This window comes from Urocitellus parryii, chromosome 15 (assembly GCF_045843805.1).
Source record: "Urocitellus parryii isolate mUroPar1 chromosome 15, mUroPar1.hap1, whole genome shotgun sequence".
Lineage (NCBI taxonomy): Eukaryota > Metazoa > Chordata > Mammalia > Rodentia > Sciuridae > Urocitellus > Urocitellus parryii.
Window position 1 is genome coordinate 15,796,233 of NC_135545.1, and position 26,000 is coordinate 15,822,232.

Genomic DNA, 26,000 nt, shown 5'->3' on the forward strand with positions numbered 1-26,000 from the left:
GCCCCTCCTGAGTTTCAATGAATTTGCTAGAGCATATCACAGAATTTGGGGTGAGGGGATGGAGATAAACCTAATGGCTAGAGTGATTGATCCTACTTCCCAATGAGTAATAGGATTGTTGCTGTTCAGTGAAGGTAAAGAGGGCTATATCTGGAACCCTGGTGATTGTCTGACATTCCTCTCAGTACTTTTATGCCTACTAGTGAAGGCTAATGGAAAAATTACAGCAATAAAAAGAAAAATGGCAGAATTATTGAAGAATCAAACCACGAATGGTCACCTTAATAGGTAAATAATCCAGAGGATCTGAGGTTATTATTAAAGGCAGTGGAAGTATAGAGTAGGTTGTTCGAGGAGGAAGCCATAGACATGAGCTGTAACCTCATAGCGAATTACAGACATAACGACAATAATTTTTGCATATTTTCTCATGATATGAGTGTGTTTATTTTTATACTAGACACATTTTTGTCTTTCATTTTTATTTTATATATACATTTTTTGGAATCTAAAATAAGACAATACACTTTAATTTATTCTCTAGATAAAAGAATATTCAGGGGTAGGGTTGTGGCTTAGTGGTAGAGTGCTTGCCTAGCATGTGTGAGGCACTGGATTATCAGCACCACATATAAATAAATAAAATAAAGGTCCATTGACAACTAAAAAATATTAAAAATAAAAAGATTATGTAGTGAGGTTGTAACTTTAAGAAGTAATTTAGCTGGGTGCTGTGGCCCACACCTGTAATCCCAGTGACTCAGGAGGCTGAGATAGGAGGATTGTGAGTTCAAACCAGCCTCAGAAAAAGTGAGATACTGAGCAACTCAGTGAGACCCAGTCTGTAAATAAAATACAAAATAGGCTGGGGGCGCTGGGTTTGTGGCTCAGTGATAAAGCGTTTACCTAGCACATGCAAGGCACTGGGTTCGAGTCTCAGCACCACATAAAAATAAATAAATAAAGGTATTGTATCCAACTGCCCCTGAGTTCAATCCCCAGTCCCCCATCCCCCACCCCCCACCAAAAAAAAAGTAATTGATAACAGCAGTTAATCAGCTAGTAATGTTGCCAGTTATTGGGACTGTGCATTTTCTCACCTCAATAGCTATACTTTACTAAGTAGAAATGTGGAGTTGTTTTGTTGTAAGGAAACTTCAGTGTATGTGAAAAAGGATGTGTAGGAACTGAGTAGCCAAAGGGGTGGACTGTGCCAGTTATTAATTTATTTCCTCCAAGTTCAGCCTTTAATGTCTGCTCTGTGAAAATGGTTTAGACCCTAAGCACTTATCCTTTACAGTGAGTTAACTTTTGTCAAGAAAGAGAATGAGAGGGTCACTGAAGGAGGTACGGGGGGTTCTCTTCCTGGCTTTGGATGCTGCAGGTAACCACCTTGCTGAAGCCTACTTTATAAGATACTGTGTGTTTCAGATTTCATGCCACTGTGGCACACCAACCCCCTGATGTTGATGCTAGGCATCGACCGCAGGCCTTATACCACTCAGACTCACTTTGAGTACCTGGCGTCAGAGCAGACTTCTCCACTATCCAGTAGGCCACAATCACAGCTTCTCCAGTGAGGTCTGAAACCTACCCTTGGGGGTAGGTTTGTCCTTCTTTGGGTATTCTCCCTCAACCATAAAGAACCCTTTATAGGGCTGGGGTTGTAGCTCAGTGGTAGTGTGCTCCCCTCACATGCAGGAGGCCCTGGGTTCGATCCTCAGCACCACATAAAATAAAATAAAGGTATTGTGTCCATCTACAACTAAAAATTTTTTTTAAAGAACCCTAAAGTACTTTTTATGTCCTTATGGTTACTTTCCTATCATTAATATTTCCTTGTATTAAAATCTGCTTAAATTTTTCTGTGATTTTTGTTTTCTAATTGAGCTCAAACTGATAAAAATTATAAGAACTGATTATAGGTAGAAAAGCCTCCTTATCTACTCTTGAGGGAGGCCCACCATCATTCATCTTCACCCTTAAGCTCTCCTGATTCTCAACTCATAAGGTAGGGCAGATTGCTATCAGCCAAAAGCATCAGTGACTTATATCTCCTCAATGCTCTTGCTTCCTTGGTAGATCATAATTTTCATAATAAAAATGCACACCTTTCTTTCCAAATAATGAACAGAACACTGGGCATGATGGAAAATCTCAATAACTTGAAAATGAATATCTGTTTGCAATGGTGTTGTATTACCTAACCATTACCACTTTAACCAAATGATCAGATTTAGTATCATTAGACACGAAATGACATGATTCCATTTTTCACAAACAATAAATAAATAAATTGGACACGATATCTTTATGTATTTTTATGTTGTAGGTTTAGAGAGACTTAACATTAAATGCAGTGCCCAATCAAAGTTCATGCATTGTATTTAATACAGAAAATTTTACTTAAGATATTTGGGGGGAATTTGAATGTGCTTGAATTGTGGAATTATTGTTAATTTCCTTTGGGAGGATCATGGAGTTGTTAAGAGGTACACAGGGCATATACTTAATGCATGTAATGATGTATGTACACTATTTTGTGGTTTGCAGTATGTTTGTTATTTGTTTAGTGATATGTGTATGAGATATTGTTGTAGTTAGTGTTTGTTAAGAAAATAACTTTTTCTTAGGAGATATGTTTAGACATGTTGGTAGTGAAGTAACATGATACTTAAATCGAAATGGTAGAGTCAGAGAATCAGAAGTGGCAAATCATTATTGGTGAATCTAGGTAACAGGCATGCATAAGGGTTCTTAGTGTTATTCTTTCAGTGCTTATGGATATTTAAAGTTTTTGAAGTAAATTGACTACAAGAGGACTCCACTTTATCACATAGGATAAGTAAATATGGAAGGCACTGAACTACTTGGGGATGCAGCCAAAAACCCCACTAAGAACAAGACAACTAGTGAACCAATTTCCCTTTTTTTTTTTTTTTTTTTTTTAGTTGGACACAATATATTTATTTATTTTTATGTGGTGCTGAGGATTGAACCCAGGGCCTCGCACATGCTAGGCAAGCGCTTTACCACTAAGCCACAACCCCAGCCCTAGTGAACTAATTTCTTAAACTGTTTCTGTAGGAAAGTTTCAGGTCTAGAAATATATAAGTTGGGGCTGGGGTTGTGGCTCAGTGGTAAGAGCACTTGCCTAGCATGTGTGAGGCCCTGGTTTGATTCTCAGCACAGCATATAAATAAACAAAATAAAGGTCCATAACATCTAAAAAAATAAATTTTAAAAAATAAAAAGTTTTTATATCCTAGTGGCAAAGAGGGAAGAGCTCAATAAATAAGGGGGAAGGACTAACTTGTCAAGAACATGGCTTTCTAATGAATGGCAGGTCATGCTATCCTCTTCCTGCTCTGAGGGGTTTCCTTATCCAGAGACAGGATTAGAAATCTGAAAAAAAATAAGTGCTAGGACTATAATCAAAGTATGGGCAGAGCTGCATTCTTTTCTAGGATCTATGGGAGAGTCTATTTCCTTGCTTTTTTTCCCCTTCTAGAAGCTGCCTGTATTCTTTATTCTAGTCCCTTCCTACATCTTAAAAGCACATCATTCTAACCTTCATTTCTCTTGTCATTTCTCTCTGACTCTGTCCCTTCTGCCTTCCTCTTACAAGGACCTTTCTTGGGCCTACTCAGGTAATTCCAGATAATCTTCCCATCTGAAAAGACCCTTATTGAAATATATCTGCAAAGTCTCTTTCACCATGTAAGATAACCTAAATATAGGTTCTTGGGATTAAAACTTGCCATTTGGAGACAAGACCATTATTTCATCTGCCACTCATCGTATTCGCATCATTTGATACGTGAACTTTTTGTTCCTTTAATTTGTTCATGCAAGGCATTTTGTCATTAGATTCCCCCACTCCCTTTTTTGGTACTGGAGATTGAACCCAGGGGCGCTTAACCATTAAGCCATTGGATTTCTTAATGCTCTTCAACTAGAAAATCTTTTACATAATTCATTGTATAAATTTTGTACTATATTATTGAAATCCGCCTTTTATTTGGAATATTTGTATCTATAATCATAAATGAGCCAGGTGCAGTGGTACACACCTAAAATCCCAGTAGCTGGGGAGGCTGAGACAGGAGGATTACAAGTGCAAAGCCAGCCTCAGCAAAAGCAAGATGCTAAGCAACTCAGTGAGACCCTGTCTCATTTAAATAAAATACAAAATAGGCTGGGGTTATGACTCAGTGTTTGAGTGCCCCTAAGTTCAATCCCTGGTACCCCCCCCCCAAAAAAAAAATCATAAATGAAACTGATAAATAAAACTTTTGGTCTTCTTTGGTCTCCCTCTCAGTGCCTGTAGAGTCAGGGGGTATTGTGACCAGGTCTTCTCTGGGTTCTAGGAACAAAGGCTTGTCTCTTGGTTTCTTAACCCTTTTCCCTTTTTCTTTCTCTAAGAACTCAGAAGAGGAGAGAATTACACATCTGGAGCCATGGTGGAGGTAAAGTTGTATTTGCCACTTTCTTCTTGAGAAGGACTTCTTGGTTTGGGGGACCTGTTCTGTTTCAGGAATCTGTCCAGATTTATAGTAATGAGACAGAGAAAGAAAAAGAGGGAAGAAGCCATATTTATGGAGCAGTTTTCCTAAGCTAGCCCCCAGCATGTTTCCTTTGCACAAATTATCTTATGTGACCCAGAATTTCCATTTCCCTGGATTTTGTTCATTCCCAGAACCCTGTTGACAATGAACTGCCTCAGTTATTTTGCAGGGAAGTTGAAGAATACAATAAGTTTATTCACATTAGTCTCACTAGTTTTTTTTGTTGTCCCCTCTAGGGTCACCAAAATAGCCCTTTTGGCTTATAAATTTGTAATAACTGGAATAGCTGTATGCTCGCTTATCAAGATAGAAATAACTTAATTGCATTCTTTCTAACAATTTAGGTAACATAAAATTTTTGCAAAAATTTCAAGATCTTTAGTATCAGAGCCACCTATGGAAACACCATCTAGAGTCAGTATAAATATTTTTAAATTATTTTTTATCTGCATACTTGAGAATATGATTATTTTCAGAGTAAGATCATACCACTAGTAGAAGCAACTAACTTATTGAGCACTTACTTTTAGCTGCTGTAGTTTGAAGTTTTTTCCATATGTGATTTTGTTTAATCCACATAATAATCCTCTGAAACAAATTGGCAAGTCATAGTTTTACTGATAGCTGGCCTGCTTGCTTTCCCTTTTTTCCTAGTGTATAAAGCAATGGTGGCTGTGTTGTCAGTGACATCTCAGATTTGGTGAAATAGGTTATTATACTAAATTGGCAAATGAGAAAATAGATCTAAAAGTTACATAGTTGATAAATAGTAGAGCCAAGATTTCTAAATTGCCTTCTGATTTTCTTTGCCCACTTTTCAAAGATCTTGAAATTTTTGCAAAAATCTTATGTTACCTTTCTTTTTCGGGTTTATTTTAAACACAGTTACATGTTTTGCATATTTATTTGTCATTTATAAGCTGTCTAGAAATATTTTTTTCACAAACTGTTTTATTTTACATTCAGAGGTTTCAAAATATACTTGATGAATCAACCTGTTACTTATATTGTTTTCCTTCTGTCATGCTGGTAGGCCTTTCAACTACCACAAAAATAGAAAGTCACTGGTATTTTCCTAAAGTACTTTTTTCTTTTGTTCAGAGTAATCTTTAAGATAAACCATGTAATCTATAACCAGAGAATGTTGGCTGTAAAAATTCCTAATTTGAAGTGTTTATTTAGATTTTGCCCCCCTATGGCTTTAGAGTAATTACTTTTAGAGAAAAGCATGGTTCTTGTAGGATGTGAAATCAGAGTTATTTTTCCTGGATATGTCTATGTATGTGGCTCTTCATTAATCTTGTCAGTTAGTCTTCAAGAATTTTTTTCACTTACAGAATGTTATTTCTAATCTCGATTAATCTGTTTCTTCCGTTCATTTTGACTTTTCAGAATTCTGTGAGAATTTGTTGAGTTTGTCTTTCTATTCTCATCTATGCCAGAACCTTCCTAAGGAGTCAGAAGAGGGCTCCCTCTCCATTGTCCACACACTCTGGGTGGGGAGGGAGTTTCTGTCCCCCTGCTCTTCAACCCTTGATTGTCCATTTCTCCACCTATTTCTTCCTTTCCTCAAAGCAGTAATTGCCCTTAGTTGATACTAAAGGGAGGTTGTATACTGTGATCATATTTCTGCTATTTACTATCTGTGTGACCATGGGTTTTCTTCATAATTTCCTTAGTATAATGTGATCTATGAGGTTTAGGGAATATGATGATAAAGAAATACATCTAAATGATGTACCCTTAACTCTGCCAGCCTGGGGTTCCCCCAACTCCTGCCTCCTGGTTTTTCCAATGTCCAGTGAGATACCAGGTCTCATTGTTTGTTTGTTTGTTTTTTTCTCTTTCCTTCTTATGAGTTCACGCCTTATTGCCTCACTGTGCTGTCTTGTTTCAGATCAGACTTTGTAGGAGATACAGTGTACTGATCTCCTAATTATGCTCCCTGCCCCTTTTACTCTTCACCAGTAAAATAGTTTGGTCCTGTCACTTCCTTTATTTTGCTCATTGAGTTCCTATTTCTTTCAGGATAAACTCTTACTCTTTTATGTTCATTCTATTTTTATTCAAAAATACATTCTGTATTTACTGGAACATTAAGCCTAGCATTGGAGTATAATGATCAGAAGGATGTGTTCTCTCCCTGTCCCTGTCACAGACAGCCTGTCTTGGTATCTGCCAATATCTCTAGCTCCCTGGATTTTATTTATTTATTTATTTATTTATTATTTTTTATTTACTCTTTGATACCAAGAACTTAACCCAGAGGCACTTAGCCACTGACCCAGCCAGCCCTTTTATTTTTTATTGTGAGACAGGGTCTCATTAGGTTGCTCACCACCTCACTAAATTGCTGAACCTGCCTCAGCCTCCTGAGCTGCTTGGATTATAGGCATTCGCCATCACACTGGACTGCTCCCTTGGATTTTAAGGACTGAATATGATAGAAATGCAGTTGTGGAGTTATGGAACATTTATAAGGAGATTTCTGCCAGTTGGATACTAATACGTGGGTCCGTTTTGAACTTGTGTAGTGTGTTTTCACCTTTGGTCACATTGTTTTGAGTCTGAATCTCTCTCCATCCATTTTGGTATCCTAGGAATAAGGAAAATTATAGTTAGAGACAGGTTAGCTGTTTGTATAAATTGTTGAGAAAAAATAACTTAACTCTTAACTCCAAAAGGATCCTAGGGAACTTCTCTAACTAGTGCCCAACAATAAAAAATATTGAGTATGTAAGGTGGGCTGTTATGCAACCAGTAAAAATGATGTCTGTTTAAGAATTTGCAGTGACATGGAAAAGTGATTACGGCCAGGCACACCTGTAATCCAAACTACTCAGGAGGCTGAGGCAGGAGAACCACAAGTTCAAGGCCTACTTCTGCAACTTAGTGAGACCCTGTCTTAAGTTAAAAAAAGGGGGGGGGGCTAGGGATATAGCTCAGTGTTCAGAGAGCCCCTGAGTTCAGTCCTCAGCACCACAGGAAGAAAACGAAAAATAGAAGTGATTTGGATTTACTATTCTAGGTTTGGGGGCTTAAGGTTTTGTTGGTTTTATTTGGTTTTGTTGAGCCTGGGTTAGTTTTATGTTGTTGCTTTTTTTGTGCTTGCAGTTTTTTGTTTTGTTTTGTTTTGTTTTTTGGAGTGGGGAGACCTGGAGAGAGGAGTGCTGGAAATTGAACTCAGGGAGGCTTAAGCTCTGAACTACATCTAGCCCTTTGAGACAGGGTCTCACTGAGTTGCTTAGGGTCTTGCTTAGTTGCTGAGGCTGGCTTTGAACTTCTGCCTCAGCCTCCTGAGTCACTAGGATTACAGGTATGTAGCCCGAGTTTTAAAGAAATTATTAAGTTCCATCCATTTTCAGAGAGATTTTTATAAGATATTTTGGTGTAATTCAGATTTTCTTTTTTTTCCTTGAGTGGGAGAATGGAGAAGAAAAATGAGAGGTATGCCAAACACAGAGACTGCTGTTTACTTTCTTCTGCAGATTCATGTAATTGGGAAACAACACTTACCTAGACTTTGTCTACTCCCAGACCTGGGTGCATAACAAAAATTCCAGTGGTTACATCTGCAGCAGCAGGCATGCCCAAGACCTTTGAGGGCATTTGTCTCTGATCTCCCGTTTCCACACTGACCCATCTATGTGGAAGCATCCAGTACAGCCTGGTCCAATGGAGTGCCCTACTGAATTGCTTTCTCTTATATTGCCTTAAGATTTTGTCCACTAATTTCACAGAGAGTATATTTGTTTGTATTTTCAGTTCAAAGATTTAGCCATTTACTTCTCTCAGAAGGAGTGGGAATGTTTGCACTCTGAACAGAAGAATCTATACAAAGATGTAATGTTGGAGAATTACAACAATTTGACCTCACTAGGTAAGTTTACCAATCAAAATTCAGAATTAGTCTTCTGGAATTTTTATGTCATTTATTATGAGTTTTTAAGTGAATGTTTTTGAAATACCTGGCTAAATTTATGATTCTTACTCAACAAAGAATGGTTTGTTCCTTGTGAATTTTGTATCGGGCTTCTCCCTTGGGCACATTTATCTTCCCCATTCCTCTGACCTTCATTTCTCCTTCTGATTCTTAATCTATAGGCTCTTCTTGATAATCATGAACTGATTTTGATTTTGACACCTCAACATAACCTTTTCCCTTTTTTTCCTTGAGCAGGACTTTCTGAAACTAAGCCAAGTGTGATCTCCTTATTGGAGCAGGGGAAGGAGCCCTGGATGGTTAAGAGGAAGAAGGCAAAAGAATGGTATTCAGGTGAGTGATAAAGAACTATACTGAAGACAACATGGCAGTCCTCAGCCAGTCTGCTTGAGAAAAGGCCACACTTCTGAGATTTTGGTAGAAAAGCTTTCTACCAACAAAAGGCATGAGATCTGGGGAGAAACTAAAAATATTCCGACACAGGCTCCAAGTTATTATTACTCCACTTCCCATTCTCTTGCTATTCTATCATTTCCCTCCCATTTCAGACAGGAAGTACCCTCATCCTTCCCCTATAAAAATCATTTTATATGCACTTTAGGTCTGTTTTTCTCCTGTGTTTTAGAAACAGCTTTATTGAAATATAATTCTCCTATCATAAAACTCTTTTCACTTAAAGTGTACAATTGAGTAGTTTTTAGTATATTTAGAGTGGAATATTTTCATTTCCTCAAAATGAAACCCCATACCCATTAATATTCACTCCCACACTACTTAGGAACTTACTTTCTCCTGAAATTTGAAAACCTCTTCTGCTTTCTTTCTTGTTATCTTATAGATTGGGAGTCCAGAAGAAAAACCAAGACTTTATCTCGAGAGAACAGTTATGAAATTAAATCATTACATCAGCAGATAACAAAAAAACGTACACGTTCCAACCTTGAATTCAACAGGGTCAGAGATAGCAGAGAAATCAAATGCCACTTGGAGAGACAGCAGGGGCATAAAGAGGTACAAGTCAAACAAGCCAAAATACCCACTAAAAAACGGCCCCCTGCAGTTGAATGCATAGCCCCTGGAGAATATCATAGAGCTCATACTGGAGAAAAATCCTGTGAATGTCAGAAATGTAAGAAAGCTTCTGGGAGCCAGTCACATCCTGTTCAAAACGAAAGAATTCATAATAAGGAAAAAGACTTTGAATGTGGAGAATGTGGGGAAATCTTTAAGAGTAGATCAGACTTGATTAAACATGAGAAACTTCATGAAAGCAAAAAAAGCGATGAAAATAAGAAAAGTGCCGTTAGTCATGGCTCTGAGGTTACTCAACCTCAGAGCACTCATTCTGGTGAGAAATCTCATAAGTGTAAAGAATGTGGGAAAGCCTTTCATTCTAAGTCACAGCTTAGTCAACATCAAAAGATGCATATAGGTGAGAAACCCTACAAGTGTAAGGAGTGTGGGAAGGCTTTTCCATCTGTTGCACAACTTAATCTTCATCAGAGAGTTCACACTGATGAAAAGTTCTTTGAATGTAAGGAATGTGGGAAAGCCTTTACCCGCCCCTCACATCTTTTTCGACATCAGAGAATCCATACTGGTGAGAAACCCCATAAATGTAAGGAATGTGGGAAAGCTTTCCGTTATGACACACAGCTTAGTCTTCATCAGTTAATTCATACTGGTGAAAGACGCTATGAATGTAAAGAATGTGGGAAAGTATATAGTTGTGCCTCACAATTGAATCTACATCAAATGATTCATACTGGTGAGAAACCTCATAAATGTAAAGAATGTGGGAAAGGTTTTATTTCTGATTCACATCTTCTTCGACATCAGAGTGTTCATACTGGTGAGAAGCCCTATAAATGTAAACAGTGCGGGAATGCCTTTCGTCGTGGCTCAGAACTTACTCGACATCAGAGAGCTCACGCTGGTGAAAAACCCTATAAGTGTAAGGAATGTGGAAAGGCCTTTACCTGTAGCACAGAACTGGCTAGACATCAGAAAGTTCACACTGGTGAGAGACCCCATAAATGTAAGGAATGTGGGAAGGCTTTTATTCGAAGGTCAGAACTTACTCACCATGAGAGAAGCCATAGTGGTGAAAAACCTTATGAGTGTAAGGAATGTGGAAAGGCCTTTGGTCGAGGCTCAGAACTTAGTCGACACCAGAAAATTCATACTGGTGAGAAGCCTTATGAATGTAAGCAATGTGGGAAGGCCTTTATTCGTGGCTCACACCTTACTCAACATCAGAGAATTCATATAGGACAGAGAAGCGAATGAAGGCTCAGAATTTGATTGACCTCATAAAATTTCATACTTTTTTTTTTAAGCCTATGATTGAAGGAATGTGAGGAAACATTTGAGGTTAGCGACTTAACTGAATATCAGATACTATGGATATATGCCTAAAAGACTCTTATTTAAATAACAGCTGTGACTGACGGGAAACTTTATAAATGTTAGAAATTGGAAAGGGGTTGTTTGTGTCAGAATTTATTAGACATCAGAATTCAATTGTGAAAACTGGGAAATTCTATAAACATAAGGAAACTGGGAATGCCTTTTTGCTGCTTAGAACCAAGTCAACCTCAGGGAATTCATAACAGGGAGAAGCTCAGGAAGGTGTCAGATAAATTAATTATTAGGGTATTTCCCAACATCAGGGCCTTGGGCCTTTGGGGAAATCAAAGAATTCATAATATAAATGCCATGTATGTTGGACAGCAATTTACTTTATGCATCTGATAATTGATGTTTGAGAAAGGCTACATTAGCATTAAAAATGCAGCATATTCTTCCATCCCACTTAAATTTTGTTAAATATTTGCTAGCCAATTCTGTAAAATTCACCTGAACCAAATCACTGGAAGGGTATTTAACCAGTGATTAATTTTTATTTGCCCTCACCATTATAACTCATTTTGTAAGGGCAAACAACTACATTTAAATTTTCTCATTTGCAAATTAATAATACCAGTACTTATGTCTTACTTGCATGGTGAGGATTAAATACACATATATCCTTTCCAGCAATGTCTAGCTAGTATTGAAAGTTCACCAAATGAGCTCAGTTCAGTGCACATACCTGTAATCCCAGCAACACTGAGGGCTGAGGCAAAAGAAAAGTGCCAAATGAGAGCTGCTTTTATTATTACTTTTCTTCATTGTCTCTTCACCATTGCGTATTTTTAGAGATCATAGAGTCCTTATATTCAGTGACATCTTGCATTATTTATTTTTCTTTATTAAATGTTAGATAATTCTTCCTGGAGAAAAATGTAAAGTTTTCATTCATAGTTTGTCATTTTACCTCATCTGGGGATTTATAATGTAAAGAAACCTGGGGGAGAGAGACAGTAGGAGAAAGGTGGGTTGCTGTGAGGTTAGGGAGAGGATTAAAATTATTTTTTTAAAAAAACCTCTGCCCCCACCTCCCCACCAAAAACAAAAAAACTATCCTCTCTATTATAGAGAATTAGAAAATAACAGTGCTCTAGCCAAAAGCCAAGTTTCCACTTAGGAAATATTAAAAATAGCTGTATAAATAGTTTTTATATTAAGAAAATTAAGGGGCTGGGGTATAGCCCAGTTGCAGAGCATTTATTTGTCTAGCATGCATGAGGCCCCGGGTTCAATCCCCATCACCAAAAGAGAAGAAAACTAAGGCAGATTACCATTAGGAATGAATGGCCATGAGAATTTGCTAAATACCAATGAAAGAAAAACTAACTTCCCTTAGTATGTGTAGTATGTGTAGAAAACAGGAACACGAAGGGTCAGGATTCATTCAGACTTAGACATTGCCTGTTTCTAGTAAGTTCCGTATATATATATTTTTAAAAAAAAATCTTTTCGGTTGTCAATGAATCTTTATTTATATGCAGTGCTGAGAATCCAACCCAGTGACTCTGACATGCTAGGCAAGCGATCTACCACTGAACCACAACCCCAGGCCCCCTGCCCCCCAGTCAATATTTGATGAAGGGAATAAATAGGATTTGACTCCAGTGTGTAGAGAAACACTTACAAAATTAATTCAAGGGGAAAAAAAACTTGAACAACTTTTCCTGAAATTAAAAGTATTTCATCCTTCAAAGAAAAAGCTCAAGAATCATGAAAAATTATATAGTTACAAAAATGGAGATTTCACAGAAATAAGGCTGTATTATCAGATACTATTGGTTAGTTTTGCCTATTCATTGATGTTCCTCTGCCATTCTCCCTTTGGCAGGATTGGTTACCAATCACCTAAGTCTATAAATACCAGGTGCTGCTTCTAGTTTGCTTTGCAAACTGATCATATGTATAATGTTCCTGGCCACAGAATACCTGACCAAACTCTGCAGGTGGACTTCAGTTAAATTTTTTTCCTAACAAAATACAAGGAGATGGTCTTCTCAACTACAGAACATATATCTGTATGGTTGTGTGATACAGGGAATTGTGGCCATTTTGTAATCAGGAAGGGTCAAGAGGCTGAGCTAGGTGCAGAAGACACATTGAGTTTATCTGTGTTCTTAACAGTAGATCTGAGGAAATGATTCAGAACTGCCCTTTCCCTGGTCTTGAGTGAATAAGAAACTATGTTTTAACTTTATTCTCAGTTAATCTGAGTCCTGGGAAATTAACATTTAAATTGTTTTTTCATATATATACACATACATATTTATTCAACTTTAGTAGAGAAAGAGTAGCTTTTTATGGAATAGCTGACATAGAAAAGCATTATTTTATTAAATATTTTCTTAAACATTATTGAAGTATATACATATATCCAGCTTTAATTTAGTAAGATATAGGAAATATTTGTATACATTTAGCATTTTATAGTAAATATTTTTATAGTATTTTGGAAATCCTGGGAAATTATTATTGCCCTGAATAAAGTAAAAACCAAAAAGAAACTGTTTAAAGAGCTACGGTGCATAATGCCTCTAGCACCAAATTATCTTACAGATAAAAGTCTTTAATTCTTAAAAATACAAAAAAGTCAAAGCTATGAAGCCATTGTAACCTTTTTACCAAATTTGGAAAAGGACACCATCCAAAATCAAATCAGCTATGAAAAAATAATCCATTGTGCTGGGTGCAGTGGCACCTGCTTATAATCCCAGTGACTCTAGAGGCTGAGGCAGGAGGATTGCAAGTTTACAAACAGTTTTTGCATCTTAGTGATGCACTAAGTAACTTCGTGTCTCAGACTTTTAAAAAAAAAAAGTGGGGCAGAAGGGGCTGGGGATGTGGGTCAGTAGTAAAGCAGCCCTGGGTTCAATCCCTGGTACCAAAGAAAACCAATCTATTATACTTATGGTTTAAGTATTCCAGTTAAATAGCAGGTCAGACCAAGCAGCTTATTAAACATTAGCCATAATGTTCATGACCTGACTTATTCAATTGTCAAAGAATATAATGTATAAATATAGTGTTGACACATTGGAAACTAGACATTAAGAACTATTACACACTAATATAAGAACTTAACACTAGTTACAGCACACAGTCAACTTGCAGGTGTCCACTTACTACCTCTTGGTCCTATAAATTTTCACAACATTTAGAATAAAAACAATCCACTTCTGCCCCACACTATAGAAAAATAATACATATCCTAAATAAGTTAAATATAAATGTGTATTATTTGATAGATAAACTTACTTAGATATTATTAGTCAACTCATTAAAGGGCCATTTATAACAAAAAATTCACTTTTATTAGAGAAATATGATTACTAAATTTTACCTGCACTGATACATTGATTTCATCTTTTTTTAAATTTATTATTTTTGGGGGGGGTAGTGCTGGGGATTGAACCTGGGGCCTTTTGCATGCTAGGCAAGCGCCCTACCAACTGAGCTACATCCCCAGCCCCTCATGAGTCTATTCTTAAAACTTCTATATTTTCTGAGAGTTCATGCCCATTAGAGGAATTAAATTAATAAAATCAAAGATAAGTGATAGAACTATTTCATTACAATTTTAACTTTTTTTGAGTCATAAAAAAATTGAAAGTTCTCTTTCATTTTCTGCTCTTGTACACATATTTCTCTTGTCAAGTTTTGAAAGTTAAAGTTTATATATCATGTTTCATCTGAAACTTTGTATACCACAGAGAATTTTTGTTATTGTTTGTTTGTTTAAACAAAATCGTATCCACAGAGTCTCTTAAGTGCTGAAAACCAAAGCCTAATGTGTGTGCTTAAAATATTTTCTCCATACTCAGGAAGCTTACCCACATCCAGATTTTTTTGGGTGAGGAGAGTGGTTTGAGATTGTGTGCACACGTTGAAGTGCAGTCTCCTCACATGGTTGTAGACTGCGAACATCCTTTTAGTCAATACCTACAGATCTAGTTTTAAATTTTCACATAACAGACAAACCATGGTATATACAGGCCATTCTCCCACTAATGAAAGTTCAGGTTTATTACTTATAAGTAATCATATGATAAACATTTTTACTGCACATGTATTGTTGCATGTTGGTGCTTTTGTTCCCACTGGTTGGATTCCTTGCCTTAACAATGTAGTATATTTTAAATGTAGTAATTAGTGCCTTATTGTCTTAAACTTGGCCATTAATCTCAACAGAAATGTATGTTCCTTTTCTATTTTAATCACAACTGAACATTTACTCAACTGAAGTTGTAACGTTCAAAAAAGTGCCTTTGTGTTTTAACTGCTAATGAGGTTGAGCATCTACCTTGCCTAAGGGTCATTTGAGTTTTGTTTCTTTGAATTGCTTGTTTTTATCTATTTTCTTTTTTAAAATTGAAGTCAGTTTTTAAACTAATTTGTAGAAAGTTGACTGAGGAGCTTATATTGTCACATGCTTTGCTGTTTGGTATTTGTTTTGGGGTTTTTTTGGGGTTTTTTTTTTTTTTTTTTTTTTTTTTTAGTCTAGTGTATTCTTTGCCTTTGTTTATTGCAAAAAGGAGTTAAGGGCTAGAGAGAGCAGGCATCAGGCTTTGTGGGCATGTCTGCACACTGCCTCTGTAGCCTGGGAGCACGGGATGCATAAGCCAGTGGTTCTCACCAGGGCGGTTCTGCTTCCTCTGCCCACATCCTCAGGGTGATAATGGCAACACCCACAGACACTTTTGTCTGTTGCTGTAAAGGGGGTTGCTACTAGTATCTAGTGACAGGGATCCTGCTCATCACCCTGTAATACATAGTCCAGCCTCCACAATTAAATTATCTGGCCCATCGTGTCAGTAATGCTAGTGCTAAGGTTGAGAAATCCTGACTTGGAGGTAGAGGACACAGCTGTGTTCCAATAAAACTTAATATTTTAAAATCAGGTAACAGGGCTTAGGCTTGTGGTTCAGTGATAGAGTATTTGCCCAGCATGTGCGAAGTCCAGCACCAAAAGGAAAGAAAAATACATTTGGTCTATAGGGTGTAGTTTGCTCATCCATTTTAAATATCTTTTTGCTGTATGCTAGTTTTCTGGATTTATTCCTGAATTGTCTTCTTTCACTGCAAATGTTTTTCCAATTTTTCTTCTATTTTATGCCTTAAAATCTTCCTGCCTAAATAACAAGGGGAAAAAATAGCACCTGTGTAACTAACACATAGTAAGCATGTTGTTTTTCTTTTTTGATTAAAATTTTATAAATAAATCATTTCAGGAAAAAAAAATGTGGAGTCTTCTTTTTCCCTTCTGGAGTCATCCACCTTGTGTCTGCAGAGGCAATAACTTAGTACACCTTGAATCTGGAAGACCAACCCATAGTATTAGGGGGTTCTAAGTAACATAGATGGTAGTATATCATTCTGTCATTTTCTTTATTGACTGAAAAGGAACTAGTCTAATTCTTTCCTGCATTTTTATCCAATTTTTTCATTCTCCCCTTACTGATAGAAAAAAGTTGTCAATAACAATTCATTCTGTTTTTTAAGCAGTAAGGGATTTAATAAAGAATTTTTAAATGTGAAGAATGTTCAGTAGAGCCAAGGAACCATACTTTTGGGCTGTCCACCCTCAGGAAGGGGGAAAAAAGCAGGATACGTGCCCAATTACACTACAGCACTTCAAGGACAAGCATCTAACCCTGCTGCTACCACCACTGCTCATCACTTAGTATGGAAGCACTAGACACTGCCACTACCACGGATGCCATCTGTGCACCTCCAACGTCCATTGTGCTCACTTCCTCCACCTCCAAGATGCAGGTAGTGCCTAGTGGAATCCAGATTGCATATACCAACTGCCAGCTGCATCACAGTTCCCATAAAAATACATGAATTATAATAAGTAACCATGACTGGGGGATGATCAGGCAACTTCATTCTTGCTTTGCATTGTCCCATGAGGTTTATTTGATGGGGCAAATACTTTTTCTCACCCTGGATGAAATTGTGAGCAGACTCCACCCTTTGATTCCAGTGGAGAAAGCAAGCATGTTAATGGGGACAGTAGAGGATAGCAGGGGAATGAAGGGTTTAAGATAGCAGGCAAGAGAGAACAAAGATAGATTATTTCTTCTTTCCAGTCCTTGTTAATCTTCCAGCTTCCTTGTCCTTGATTTCTGATTGTTGTGGATTACACCTCAAAGGGCTGGACTACAGCATAACAGACTTTTAGGGAGTACTTGGGAATGCCAAAAATCAAGAGGAAAAACACTGGAGGAACGTCTGGCACATATAGCTATAGCAAACAAACAACCCAGCTCTGTTGAGAGCCACGGCCCAGTCAGAATGACGCCTGGCATTTGCCAGAGGGAATGGTTGAAAGGTGACTCCAGTGAACCATTGAGGTGATGATTTGAATTAAGCTATATATAATTGCTGTGATGCTGGATTGATTGAATTGTATATTTGACCTTTACTGTCGGGCAATAGGGCAGCTCTTGCTGCCTCAGGCGCCTGCTACTTTGGTGTTCCCGTGCAGTTCTGGGGGGGGGGGGTCTCGCTGTTGGGGAGATTGGATGGAGCCCGGTGGAGGGAGTGTGTTCCCGTGTGGTGTGTACAGTGCCGGTGAGAGTTGGGAAATAAAGAGTTGCTGTTTGAATCTACAAGGCTTTGTGGCAGCTCGGTTATTTGTGCCCAGCCAGACTGCGGCATTTGGTGGCCCGTGCGGGGAACTCCTGAAGCTTGGAGGTAAGTGAAATTGCTCGCCCCTGAGGAAGAGCGAGAGAATGGGTGACCACTTCAAAAAACAATGTGTTCTTGTTTTGATTTATTTTGTTTTTATTTCAAGTTGCCTGTCCCTAGAACTTTCTCAAACTGGGGAAAATGGTTGGCTCAAGGTTTGAAGTTGTTCGCCCCTGAGATAGAGATAGAAATAGATCACGAATATACATTTCAAGAAAATAGGAAATTTGATACAATGCATTTTTGTTCCGTTTTGGTTTCATTCTGTTTCAGTTTTGTGTTCTTTATAGTAGAAATATGGGACCAGAAATTAGTAAAAAACAAACTGAAAGAGTGTTAAGTAAATTGTTAGAGGTTCAGACTATGATAGAAAACATGGTAGATCAAGCAAAAGAGAAGGTCTCTCAAGCAGTCAGATAGAGGAAGAAAATTTAAAGGAAGAAAGCTCAGAGGAGAAACAGCTATCGGGGGAAGCTACAACAGGACACTGCTACTAACACCGTTGTGTCACCAGAGGGCGTAATTCAACCAACAGCTCCATCTATGGAGATAGCTGAGTGGCCCTCAACCTCTGTAGTTGAAAGATGGGATCCTGAGACAGGACCTCAAATATTAGCATGCCCTGTACTTGAGCAGGCAGGAGGGCAGCGAATTCACCATGCTTTAGATTTCAAAACAGTGAAGCAGTTAAAGGAGACTGTAACAACCTATGGTCCCCAAGCACCCTTCACTGTAAGCATGGTCGAATCCATTACCAACTTGGACATGACACCAGCAGACTGAGCTAGCATGTGTAAAGCTGTGCTTAATGGAGGGCAATATTTGTTATGGAAGGTTGCCAATGAGGAATTTTGCATGGAGACGGCTAGGCGAAATGCAGCAGCCAGTTATCCTCAGAGAAATCTAGATATGTTGTTAGGAAAAGGACCTTATCAGGGTCAGCTGCAACATATTGCATATGATCCTGCTATATACTCACAAATTGCTGCAGATGCAGTTAGGGCATGGAAGACTTTACAAGGACATGGAGATTTACAAGGTCAATTATCTAAGGTAATACAAAGAGCTAATAAACCTTACGCTGAATTTGTAGATAGGCTTATTCAAACAGCTGCCAGAGTTTTTGGGAATACAGAGCAAGCAATGCAATTAATAAAACAACTGGCTTATGAGCAAGCAAATCGTTTCTTCAAGCAGGCCATTAGGCCATGGAAACATGAAGATTTAAACACATATATTAAATTATGTAGAGACATTAATGAACAAGGGCAAGTCTTGATAGCTGCAGTACAACAGGCTTTAGATGCCAGGCCGAAAATGTGCTACAATTGTGAACAAACAGGACATTTTAAAAGGAGTTGCCCCATAGGAGGAGGGTTTAACAAAGATAGGTATCAAAGGAGTAGAATACTGGGTATTTGCCCATGATGATGTAGAGGGAGACAATGGGCTAATGAATGCCATTCTCCAACACCATAGAGGGTACTCCGTTATCAAAAAACAGACAAGGACCAGATTTTTACCCACAATATTGTGGAGAAAAGCATCAGGCTCCATTGCCAAAAAACGGACAAAGGGGCCCAATGCTCTGGGGCCTACGACCACAAATATACGGGGCATGGGAGGAACCCAGCGACACCATCAGAGTAGTGCCCAGGACACATTATCCATTAGATCTCTCATCAGACAAACCAGAGGGAGCGCAGGGTTGGACATCTGCACCTCTGCCAGAGCAGTACTAACTCCAGAGATGGGAGTTCAAATCATTCCCACAGGGGTAAAAGGACGTCTTCCCCAAAAAACAGTAGGTTTATTATTGGGACGCAGTTCTTCTATTCTAAAAGGACTTATGTGCTAGGAGCCACAGCAAAAATATTGATACAGGCACCTTTGGGTTTAGTGACTGCCAGCCAGCCATTCAGATTATGATTATGTTAAGTTACATTCATATGGTAATTGGACTCCTGCTGTTTACCTGGGCCCGTTTCGGGACTCAGGTTACTCATGTCACTCTTGTAATGGGAGAGTTCCCATTGGTTGGGAAAGTATGGTAGGAGGGTGTTCCGGGGGAAGTGGAGTCCCCCCCGGCTCAGGTACAACACACGTGGGTGGACCCACTTGTTAGGGGACGCACACGGCCTCTCACAAAATAAAACTTTGTTTCAGTTTGACTGGCTTGTGTTTTTGTGCCCAACCGGGTTGCAAGATTGCAAGCCGGCGTGCACTGACAGCCCAGCAGGAGTGCGGCAGGCGGTGCTCGACGACAGCAGCGGCAGGAGCGGAGCTCAGCCAGCCCGCGCAGCCGGCGAGCAGCCTGCAGCATTTTGGTGGCCCGTACGGGGAACACCCAAAATTTAAAGGTGAGTAATATCGCTCGCCCCTAAGGAAAGGCGACAGAATGGGTATTCCTGTTTTGATTTATTCTGCTTTTATTTCAGGCTCTCTAGCCTTACAATTTTTTCAGGAGAATTGGGAAAAATGGTTGGCTCAAGGTTTGAAGTTATTCGGCCCTGAGAGAGAGAAAATTGATATAATCATTTTCCTCCTCTCCGTTTCTGTTTCATTCTGTTTTGGCTTTCTTCTATCCTATCTTATTGGGTTCCGTTACCTTTATAGTAGATTAGAATCTAGTAAAAAACAAACCGAAAAACTGTTAAGTAAATTGTTAGAGGTCCAGGCGATGGCAGAAAACATATTAGGTCAAGCAAAACAAAAGGTCTCTCAAGCTAGTCAGACAGAAGAAAATTTGAAGAAGGCAAGCTCAGGGAAAAAACGGTCGTCAGATAGGGAGGCTGCTACTAACTCCGTTCCACCACCAGAGGGTGTAATTCAACCAACAGCTTTACCTGCCTCCATAGATGATGATCGGAATCCTGAGGCAGGACCCCAAAAGTTAGCATGCCCTGTAGTTGAGCGGGGAGAAGAAAGACAACGAACTTACCGTGCCTTAGATTTCAAAATAATAAAGCAATTAAAGGAAGCTGTAGCAACCTACGGCCCGGACGCTCCCTTCACAGTCAGTATGGTCGAATCTATTACCAGCTGGGACTTAACACCAGCAGATTGGGCTAACGTGTGTCACTCTGTGCTAAATGGAGGACAATATTTATTATGGAAAATTGCCAATGAGGAATTTTGCAAGGAGACAGCTACGCGAAATGCAGCAGCAGGTTACCCTGAAAGAAATTTACAAATGCTTTTAGGGAGAGGACCGTACGAAAGTCAGAGGCAACAGATCGAATATGATCCTGGCGTATACGCTCAAATCGCTATAGATGCCATTAAGGCATGGAAAACTTTGAAGGGACAAGGGGATTTACAAGGTCAACTATCTAAGATAATACAAGGAGTTAATGAGCCCTACGCTGACTTTGTAGCTAGACTTATTGAAACAGCCTCTAAGACATTTGAAAATACAGAACAGGCAATTCCATTTATAAAACAACTGGCTTATGACCAAGCAAATCGTTGCTGCAAAGAGGTCATTAGACCATGGAAACATGAAGATTTAAACACATATATTAAATTATGTAGAGACATTAATGAACAAGGACAAGTCATGGCAGCTGAAGTAAAACAGGCTTTAGATACCAAGCCAAAAACATGCTATAATTGCAATCAAGAAGGACATTTCAAAAGAAATTGCCCCATAGGAGGAGGGTTTAACAAAGCTAGGTATCAAAGGAGTAGAATCCCGGGTATTTGCCCACGATGCCATAGAGGGAGACATTGGGCTAATGAATGCCGTTCTCAAACCACCATAGAGGGTATTCCGTTATCAAAAAATGGACAAAGACCAAGTGTCTACCCACGATATCATGGAGAAAGGTATCAGGCCCTGTTGCCAAAAAACGAATTGGAGGGCCCAATGCCCCAGGGCCCAAAACCACAAATATACGGGGCAATGGAGGAACCCAACAGCACCATCAAGGTGGTGCCCAGGACGCATTATCCATTAGATCCCTCATCAGACAGACTAGAGGGAGCGCAGGGTTGCACATCTGTGCCTCTGCCAGAGCAGTATTAACTCCAGAGATGGGAGTTCAAATCATTCCCACAAGAGTAAAAGCACCTCTTCCCCAGGGAACAGTAGGCTTATTATTAGGACGCAGTTCTTCTACACTTAAAGGACTTATGATAAGTCCTGGGGTAATTGATCCCGATTATGAGGGAGAAATAAAAATCATAGCTAGTTCTCCAAGAGGTATATCAGTAATTTCATCAGGAGATAGAATAGCACAGTTATTAATAATACCAAGCCTACATGATAAATTTTCCAGTTGTAATGTAGAAAGAGGTTCCAAGGGATTAGGCTCCACAGGTGTAGATTGGGCTATGCTATCTTTAAATTTAGATTCTCGCCCTATGCTAAAATTAAATATTCAAGGACATGATTTTAATGGACTGCTGGACACAGGCGCTGACCTCAGCATCATATCTCGCCAGGAATGGCCTAAGCATTGGCCATTGCAACAAGCCACACAAACGCTTAGAGGCCTAGGAGTGGCGACTAATCCCCATAGAAGTGCAATGGTATTAGATTGGAAAGATTCTGAAGGATGTGAAGGAACTATACAGCCCTATGTATTGGACCATCTCCCCATAAATTTATGGGAACGAGACGTCCTAGATCAATTAGGATTGACATTAACAAATAACGTCAATCCTAACACGCCCACTACTAGGGCAAAACAAGGCTTTAGAAAAGAAAAGAGATTAAAGATCAAGAACGAGATATAACAGCACCAATTCAAATAGATCAAGAAATAAATAAACATGGATTGGGTTTTCAAAAAGGGCCACTGAGACAATCAAAATTACTTGGAAATCAGAAAGACCAGTGTGGGTTCCTCAGTGGCCCCTAACTAAAGAAAAGATACAAGTAGCCCATGATCTGGTCAAACAGCAATTAGCGGAAGGACATATACAACCTTCCGTATCTCCCTATAATACTCCCATTTTTGTCATTAAAAAGAAATCTGGTAAATGGAGATTATTACAAGATTTAAGAGCCATTAATAATGAGATGGTTATTATGGGACCTGCTCAATCAGGGATTCCCCAATTGTCTGCTCTACCAAAAACCTGGCATGTTCTAGCTATAGATATTAAAGATTGTTTCTTCTCAATTCCAATTCATCCCGAGGATAGTCCACATTTTGCATTTACTATCCCTGCACTGAATCATGAAGGTCCTGATCAGAGATATGAATGGAAAGTACTCCCTCAAGGGATGGCTAATAGCCCAACTTTGTGCCAAATTTATGTTGATAAAGCAATCCAGCCACTTAGAAATCAAAATCCTGAACTACAGATATTTCACTATATGGATGATGTATTAATGGCACATAAAGATAAAAACACATTGCTAGAATGTTATGCCACGCTTATAAACTTATTAAAAAATTATAATCTAGAGATAGCAATAGATAAAGTACAATTAAATCTTCCAATTAATTATTTAGGAGTTCTATTATCCTCAACCATGGTCCATCCACCAAAAATTCAAATACGAGTAGATCAACTCAAATCACTTAATGACTTTCAAAAGTTATTGGGAGATATAAATTGGATAAGGCCTTATCTAGGCATACCAACAGGAGAATTAGGACCTTTATTTGATATTCTAAAAGGTCCGTCAGATCCAAATTCACCCCGCATGTTAACGCCTGAAGCTAGAAAGGCATTAAAAATCATTGAAACATATGGAAAATATGCATTTGGATAGAATTGATATAAGTTTGCCTTTATTATTTATTGTACTACCGACAAAAAATATTCCTACAGGGGTATTTTGGCAAGAAGGTCCATTATTATGGATACATTTATCTTATTCTCCTAATACTATTCTTACTAGATATCCTGAGGCTGTAGGGCAATTAATACTCAAAGGAATAAAAGCAGCAAAAGGAGTGTTTGGGATTTCTCCCAATAAAATTATTATTCCATATACTATGGATCAAATTGATGAGTTAGCTAATGAGTTAAATACTTGGGCAATAATCATGTGTAAATCTAGTGTTGCATTTGATAATCACTTGCCATCTAATCCTTTGTTGTCTTTTTGGTCTAAGCATCCTGTAGTTTTTCCAAAAATGACAAGAAAAACCCCTATCATAAATGCTCCAAATATATTCACTGATGGGTCAAACAATGGTACAGCAGCAGTAGTTACTCCTGATCAAACTTTTACATTTTTAGTACCCAAACAATCAGCTCAAAAGGTAGAGCTCAATGCAGGATTGCAAGCTTTTATGATGTTCAAAGATTCTACATTTAATTTATTTTCTGATAGTCAGTATGTAGTTAATGCTATTGTATCTCTTGAAGATGCTGGTAGGATTTCTCCTTCCTCTACTGTTTTCTCTTTGTTTTCTGCTATACAAAGTCTAATCTGGGATAGAAAGGATCCATTCTTTTTTTTTTTTTAATATTTATTTTTCAGTATTTGGCGGACACAGCATCTTTGTCTGTATGTGGTGCTGAGGATCGAACCCGGGCCGCACGCATGCCAGGTGAGCGCGCTACCACTTGAGCCACATCCCCAGCCCAGGATCCATTCTTTATAGGACATATCAGAGCACATACAGGATTGCCTGGAGCCCTTAGTTTGGGTAATGAACTAGCAGATAAATCTACACATGACATACATATTTTCTCCACAATAGAAGAAGCTATAAATTTTCATAAAAGGTTCCATGTCAATGCTAATACTTTACAAAAACGTTTTAAAATAACTAAAGAACAAGCCAGACATATAATAAAACAATGTCAAAATTGTGTGACATTTTTGCCACAAGTTAATCTTGGAGTCAATCCTAGAGGACTGATACCTAACCATATTTGGCAGATGGACGTCACACACTTGCCAGAATTTGGAAAATTAAAATATTTACATGTTACAGTTGATACTTCTTCTGGATTTTTGATGGGTTCCCTTCATCCCGGAGAAAAAACTAAAGATGTTATAGCTCATTGCTTACAAAATTTTGCCACTGTGGGTGTTCCTAAACAGTTAAAAACTGATAACGGTCCTGGTTACACCTCCAAGTCTTTTAAACAATTTTGCTCATCATTTGGCATTACTCATATAACAGGAATCCCATACAACCCACAGGGACAAGGCATAGTTGAAAGAGCTCATCAAACTATAAAAATGTACTTATTAAAACAAAAGGAGGGAATTAGTAAGGGGTATATATCCCCCAAAGATAAACTTAAAATAACCCTTTTTACTCTAAACTTTCTAAATTTGGATTCATCAGGACTTAGTGCTGCGGAAAGACATATGTATCCAAAAAATGTACATAAGCCTAAGGTACTTTGGAAAGATATTCTAACAGGACAATGGAAAGGTCCGGACCCAGTAATAGTCTGGAGTCGGGGCTCCGTCTGTGTTTTTCCACAGGAGGAACAGCAACCAATTTGGATTCCAGAGAGATTAACTAAAACAATTTCTACAGAAAAAGAAGATGATTTGACTCAAATCCATAACAGCTGATATCCAGAGTTCCAGCCTGGCTATTCTTACATCTGCGACAGTGATTTACCACGGTGCCTTTTTCAATATCTATTTTATTATTTGCATTTTTTCCACATCATAAAGTTCTATTTTATTTTATTTTATTTTATTTTACTTTATTTTTTGAGCTCATACAAACCTAGGTTAATGTTTTTCTGATCAGTTTTATTTTTTGACTGTGTTTTATTTTTTAACTGTAAAGTTTTTATACATTCCAATGGAGATTTCACCTAGCTATAGCTACAAGGCCTTTATTTACTATTGTCTTATATGTTCTATGTTATGTATGCACTGTTTTGTGTTGTATGTCTGTATGTGTGTATGTCCATATTTCATTTATAAGGAGCACTCATGTATAAATAGATATAAAGGATCCAAAAAAAAAAATTTTAAGTCACGTGACTTATATGGTTTAATATACATTAGGTAAACAGCTGTTATAAATTTTCTTTTTAAGGTGGTTAACAGATCTGTTTGTTTACTTTCACCTTTCCTTTTCATTATATTTAATAATTCTGTTCAGGATAATGTTTTTTTAGCAACATGGCCATAATTCCCATCTCCATCCCAGTGCCGGTGAAGACTAAGATAAAACCAAACTACAACTTTTATGATAGCTATCACAGTAAACTGTATAAACTGATACATCAATCAATATAACTCAATAAGACTGCTCAATCAAGGACTTAGTTTACTTTGGGAGGAAATGGACATATTGATAGACTCCTCCACTTTGAACTGCTTACACAACTTGCCTGGACTATGTATCACCTGTATGCATTGTGCTCTATTTGTTGATACAGCGAACTGGTAGTGCTAAATATCTTAGCCGATGTGTCACCAGTGTTTCCAAAGGAGCCGTCAA

At 38.2% G+C, this 26,000-nt stretch overlaps 1 protein-coding gene across 4 annotated transcripts in view; it reads left to right on the top strand.

Annotated features, from left to right (window-relative positions):
• LOC113175101 (zinc finger protein 568) overlaps positions 1 to 16,152 on the top strand; it is a 73,393-nt gene extending 57,241 nt beyond the window's left edge. For all 4 annotated transcript variants that reach the window (XM_026379262.2, XM_026379265.2, XM_026379264.2 and 1 more), the window contains exons 7-10: positions 4,426 to 4,469; positions 8,334 to 8,448; positions 8,749 to 8,844; positions 9,350 to 16,152. In XM_026379262.2, the coding sequence (XP_026235047.1) occupies positions 4,426 to 4,469; positions 8,334 to 8,448; positions 8,749 to 8,844; positions 9,350 to 10,800 (1,706 nt within the window). In that variant the 3' untranslated portion in view covers positions 10,801 to 16,152. The remainder of the gene's footprint in view (positions 1 to 4,425; positions 4,470 to 8,333; positions 8,449 to 8,748; positions 8,845 to 9,349) is intronic.
• The last annotated feature ends 9,848 nt before the right edge of the window (positions 16,153 to 26,000 follow it).